We start from the raw sequence: 6,251 nt of genomic DNA, 5'->3' as shown, positions 1-6,251 counted from the left end.
ACCCCATAGACAGCAGCCCACCAGGCTCCTCTGTCCCTGGGATTCTCCAGGCAAGAACACTGGAGTGAGTTGCCATTTCCTTCTCCAATGCATGAAAGTAAAAAGTGAAAGTGAAGTCGCTCAGTCGTGTCCGACTCTTAGCGACCCCATGGACTGCAGCCTACCAGGCTCCTCCATCCATGGGATTTTCCAGGCAAGAGTACTGGAGTGGGGTGCCATTGCCTTCCCCGGAAAGAGATGCTACCTTTTGTTTATTCGTGTTGATGGACATTTGGCTTGCTTCTTCTTTTTAATTTAATGTTACTTATTTGGCTGCGCCTGGTCTTAGTTGCAGCACGCAGGATCTTCTAACTTTGTTGAGGTATGTGAGGATGTGAACTCTTAATTGCAGCATGTGGGATCTGAGAAGGGTTCAAACCCAGGCCCCCTGCACTGGGAGCATGGAGTCTTAGTCACTGGACCACCAGGGGAGTCCCTGGCTTATTTCTTTTTTCTGGCTATTTTGAATAATGCTACTATGAACATTTGTCTATAAGTTTTGTGTGGACGTATGTCTCCATTTCTCTTGAATTATGTATATAACCACCTACTTACCTACTCATATGGTAACTCCATGTTAAACATTTTGAGGAACCTCCAACTTGTCTTCTACAGCAACAGCACCATTTTACAATTTGCCATAGTGAATCAATTTCTCCATATTCTCACCAGAACTTGTTATTATCTGTCTTTTTAATTATGGCTATCCTAGTGGGTATGAAGTGGTAGTTCACTGGAATTTTTGTCTATATTTCCAAAATGACTGGTGGTGTTAGGCATCTCTGTATATGCTTATTGGCCATTTGTATATCTTCTTTGGAGAAATGTTTATTAGATCCTTTGCCTAATTTTAAATTCAGTTGTCTTTTTACTGTTGAGTTCAAGTTCTTTATATATTCTGATACAAGTACCTTGTCTGATGTATGATTTGAAGACATTTTTTTCCCATCCTGTGGGGTTTTTTTCACTTTCTTTTTTGTGTCCTTTGAAACACAGAAGTTTTTAATTTTAACGATGTTCAATTTATCCATTTTTTTCCCTTTGACTGCTTGTGTTATTGATGTCATTTCTAAGAAATCATTGCCTAATCCAAGGTCATGAAGATTTCCTCATAAGAGTTTTATAGTTTTAGCTCTTGCTTTGGTGTTTGATCATTTTAAGTTAATTTTTATGTATGGTGTGAAGTAGAAGTTCAACATCGTTCTTTTATGTGTGAATATCCAGTTGTCCCAGCACCGTTTGTTGAAAAAGTCTATTCTTTCCCCATTGGATTATATTGGCACCCTTGTTAAAAATTGATTTTCCATACGTGTGTGAATTTATTTCCAGACTCAGTTCTATCTCGTTGATCTATGTGTCTGTCCTTTATGCCACTATCACACTGTCTTGAATACTGTAGATTTGTCAAAAGTTTTGAAATTGGGAAGAATGAATCTTAAAACTTTGTTCTTTCTTTTTCTATACTGTTTTGGCTATTCTGCATTTCTTGTATTTCTATATGAGTTTTAGAATCAGCTTGTTAATTTCTGCACAATACCAGTTGGACTTTTGATAGTTATTGCACTGAATCTGCAGATTTACTTGGGTAGTATTGCCATCTTAACAATATTGTCTTCTGATCCACGAACATGGATCTTTCAATTTATTTAGGTTTTCTTTCATTTCTTTCAGTAATGTTCTTTGGTTTCTCATGTGCAAGTCTTAAAGTTCTTCCTCAAATTTATTCTGAAGTATTTTATTCTTTTTAATGCTATTAAAAGTGGAATTGTTTTCTTAATTTCATACTTAGATTGTTTATTATAGAAATACAATTGATTTTTATATATTGATCTTGCACCCTACAATCTTGCTGAACTTGTTTACTATTTCGAATAGTGTGTGTGTGTGAATCCTTTTTATTGTTTTACCCCCTGGAGCACTTAATACAGTTCCTAACATTAACTAATATTCAATCCACCTGTAGTCCTTGAGTTGCTATCCCTGAATGCACGTTTCCACAGAAACCTTCCATTCACTGAATAATTTCCCATTTTCCAATACCATTGACTCATTCTTCTTCTCTTTCACTCTTATCTGCAGGCTTAGGAACAATGGGCCGAGGCATTGTCATTTCTTTTGCAAAGGCCCAGATCCCTGTGATTGCCGTAGAATCAGACAAGAAGCAGCTAGAGACTGCAAGCAAGATAATAACCTCCATCTTGGAAAAAGAAGCATCCAAAATGCAGCAGAGTGGGCGCCCTTGGTCAGGACCAAAACCCAGGTTAACTACATCTATGAAAGAGCTCAGTGGTGTAGATTTAGTCGTTGAAGCAGTTTATGAGGACATGAACCTGAAGAAGCATGTCTTTGCTGAACTATCAGCTGTGTGCAAGCCAGAAGCACTTTTATGCACCAACACTTCAGCCCTGGACATTGATGAGATTGCTTCTTCCAGTGACCGTCCTCACTTGGTCATTGGCACCCACTTCTTCTCACCAGCTCATGTCATGAAGTTGTTAGAGGTTATTCCCAGCCGATTCTCTTCCCCCACCACCATTGCCACGGTTATGAATTTATCAAAAAAGATTAAGAAGATTGGAGTAGTTGTAGGCAATTGTTTTGGATTTGTTGGGAATCGAATGCTGAGGTCTTATTATGATCAGACATACTTCTTATTAGAAGAAGGCAGTAAACCAGAGGAGATAGATGAGGTGCTGGAAGAGTTTGGTTTCAAAATGGGACCTTTTAGAGTGTCTGATCTTGCTGGGTTGGATATAGGTTGGAAATCCCGCAAAGGGCAAGGTCTTACTGGACCTACATTGCCTCCAGGAAGTTCTACCCGGAAGCGAGGCGGCCGGAGATATTGCCCAATTCCTGATATGCTGTGTGAGTCAGGACGGTTTGGTCAGAAGACAGGTAAGGGTTGGTACCTTTATGATAAACCCCTGGGGAGGATTCACAAACCTGATCCCTGGCTTTCCCAATTTCTGACACAGTACAGGGAAACGTATCACATCAAACCACGTATCATTAGCCGGGATGAGATCCTCGAGCGCTGCCTATATTCACTCATCAATGAGGCATTTCGCATCTTGGGAGAAGGGATGGCGGCTATCCCAGAGCACATTGATGTTATCTATTTACACGGGTATGGATGGCCAAGGCACAGGGGTGGGCCCATGTTCTATGCTTCCACAGTTGGGTTGCCCACAGTGCTAGAGAAGTTGCAGAAATACCACAGGCAGAATCCTGATATTCCCCAACTAGAGCCTTGTGACTATCTTAAAAAACTGGCTTCCCAGGGAAACCTTCCTCTGGAAGAGTGGCAAAGCTTGGCAGGACCCCCCAGCAGTAAACTGTGATTCAGCCTTTCAGGTTTTGCCTTACCTGCTGGCATCAGGTAACACTCACTGAAATTCATAGAAACTAATCCAAAGAGATCCAAAGTAAGAGTGCTCTGAAATACAAAATGAAAGGAATAATCAGTTGGCTAAAACCCCTCTTTGGATCTTCTGTCTGATGATTCTAATGGGTCAAATCTTCAGGAATGTGCTTCTTATGCCAGGGATCTGTCTGTATCAGATAAATGATTTCAGTTGCAGTGAATAAACTTGTGTTAACATTGTAATAGCTAAGGAGAGAGGCTCAGGAATAAGTTGAGGTTCCCAGTTCCTTGATCATGTGAGAAATATGTCATCAATTATTAATTGATAAATGCATAAATTCATGTTGAGTCTTTCATCCTCACACATGTGGCAGTGATAGGAAATCTTATGGACCCTTCATTCAACAGATCCTCATTGTTCATCCCTAAGCATCTTGCACAACACTTAACAGGCCTAAAACCTGGAGGAGCAAGGAAGCCTGTGATAAAGCCTTCAGTTCAGAGTCTCAGAGGTAGAGCGGAGATGGTTGGCAGGGTAGGGTCCGCAGTAGGGGTCTCTATGCGTGAGCTTGGAAAGCTGCCCAGGGGGAGGCCAGGGGCAAAGTTTCAATGGCAGAAGGGTGTTGAAATTCACTCAAAACACAGTTGGGAGTTAGTGAGGAAACCACATACTTCAGACCAGAATGGGGAGTGAAAGGAGCTTAGAAAGTCACACTCGATATTAGCATTTCTGTCCAAGGCCCATATGTACAGTTGTCCTTGCTGCTTGCAAGAGGCTCAGTAATGTCTGATGATGATTTCCTCAAGACCGCTAGATGTCTTTATTTACTCTTCTATTCAAGCAGCAGTAATGGAAAGTAAAGTCTGGGAGACTGTGAAGGACAGGGAAGCTTGGAGTGCTGCAGTCCTTGAGGTCACAGAATAGGACACAACTGAGTGACTGAACAACAACAACAAATTGTTAACTTAGTGTAAGGTGGGAGTCTCAGGGATCTAACCTCCTCTAATTCTGTGATAAAGTAATAATACCAGTTTCCTGGTCATGGGAAGCCTTTGTGATGTTGAGTATGAAATGGTTGAATCCTGACAAGTCTAAAATTATTGAAAAACAAATTTTGTGTAATTTTGTTATAAGAATTCTTCTCTTTTTACTTTTTGCCTTGTTTGGTTAAAAGTTGAGGGACTAGTCAACACAATAACTTGTACGCAAATGTTTAGAGCAGAACTATTCATAACAGCCCCAAATTGGAAACAATCCAAGTGTCCATCAACTGATGAATGCATAAATAAAATGTAAACTGGCCATACAGTAGGATATTATTTAGTCATAAAAAGAAGAGAAGTGCTAATACATGCTACAGCATGATGAATCTTGAAAATATTATGCTAAGTGAAAAAATAGGCAAATCTATTGAGATAGAAAGCAGATTACAGTTTGCCAAAGGCTGAATGATTGGGGATAGGGAACAGGGTGTGGCTGCTGATGGGTACAGAGTTTCTTTCTGGGTTAATGAAAATGTTCTGAAATTATTGTTTTGATGGTTGCATAACTCTGTAAATCTACTTAAAACCATTGAGTTGTATACCCTAAATGTGTGAACTGTATTGCATGTGAATTATATCTTAATCAAGTTAATAAACAAGTAAGCAACTTGTTTACTTACTTAGGAAGTCTTGTGGACCCTTCATTCAACAGACACTCTGTGCACCCGTGAACATCTTGCACAGCACTTGGCAGATCAAGAATCTGGAGGGGCATTAATCCAGCAATCCCTTGTCATATAAGGAAACAAATAGGCTTAGGTTATTGTCCTTCAGGGTGATGTGAATGAGTTGGTTTTTACAATATTTTCGCCAATGAACCCAAACAAAATTACCAAAAGTTCTAACAGAGAAATCTTGAATGAATATAGTACATGTTTTCATTGTAAAAAGTAAACCAAAAACAAATAAAAAAAACTTTTAGAATGTGCTTTGAATTGTAGTTCAATTTAGAATAATTTTTGAGATATATATTGTTGGAGTTTATATAATTAAAGAGATAAATAGAAAAAATTCCTGAAAATAGTAACTCTGCAAAGTAACTTAGTTTCAAGTTAATGTAAATTTGTTTCAAATTAATAAACACATAACTTTTTCTTCTTTAGACCTTGCATAGATTTCAATCTTGAGCTCTTTTTTTTTTTTTTTTTTTTGAGTTCTTAAAACTTATTTTCCTCCTACATTCTCCTCTAGATCGGGGTTTTGACACTAGAGTGTCTATAAATAGATTTTTATGAGTCCATAATCCCTGAAACTTTGTGCTAATATTTGTGTGTATGTATCTGACTGCATTTCTTAGAAAAGGTACCATATCTTATCTTATATCATATTCTCTGAAGTGTCTGACTCAATAAATATTAAGGACCAACATTTTATATGTATCATGGGAAGAAGAAATATGAGTTCATTTATCCTTATTTTGTATCAAAAGAGGCAAAACTGATTCAAGCTTTTGGGTTCTGCAAACAGCAGTGGTTAATATGAAGAAACCTTTCCAGGATATACTATCCAGTTATTGAAAATGCACTTGCTTAAAGGCTTATTTTGTTGTTATTAAAAAAATTTTAACTATCTTTCAAAAAAAATCACCTTCTGAATGACATTTTAAAAATGTGTTCTAATAGTAATTGACTCTGACAAGAACTACATATTACAAGCACCCTTGAAGCTTTGCCATAATACTCCAGCTTTGAAGATGAGACTAATGATGTTCCTTAAATCAGAAAAGCCACTGTGCAGCTGCAATTGCTATCTGCTTATTCATTTCCCACAGAAATAGGTGTACTTGCAAGAAAGAGTGAGAGGT

At 38.4% G+C, this 6,251-nt stretch overlaps 1 protein-coding gene across 1 annotated transcript in view; it reads left to right on the top strand.

The window, feature by feature from the left end:
* The window catches only part of EHHADH (enoyl-CoA, hydratase/3-hydroxyacyl CoA dehydrogenase), a 55,259-nt gene extending 50,185 nt beyond the window's left edge, over nucleotides 1–5,074 (top strand). Inside the window, exon 7 of the mRNA XM_010853866.1 lies at nucleotides 2,119–5,074. Within this exon, the coding sequence (XP_010852168.1) occupies nucleotides 2,119–3,380 (1,262 nt within the window). The 3' untranslated portion in view covers nucleotides 3,381–5,074. The remainder of the gene's footprint in view (nucleotides 1–2,118) is intronic.
* The last annotated feature ends 1,177 nt before the right edge of the window (nucleotides 5,075–6,251 follow it).

This window comes from Bison bison, unplaced genomic scaffold (genome assembly GCF_000754665.1).
Source record: "Bison bison bison isolate TAMUID 2011002044 unplaced genomic scaffold, Bison_UMD1.0 scf7180017864333, whole genome shotgun sequence".
In the NCBI taxonomy this organism is placed as follows: domain Eukaryota; kingdom Metazoa; phylum Chordata; class Mammalia; order Artiodactyla; family Bovidae; genus Bison; species Bison bison.
Note: the sequence above shows the minus strand (reverse complement) of the source record. Positions and strands in the feature narration are given on the sequence as shown.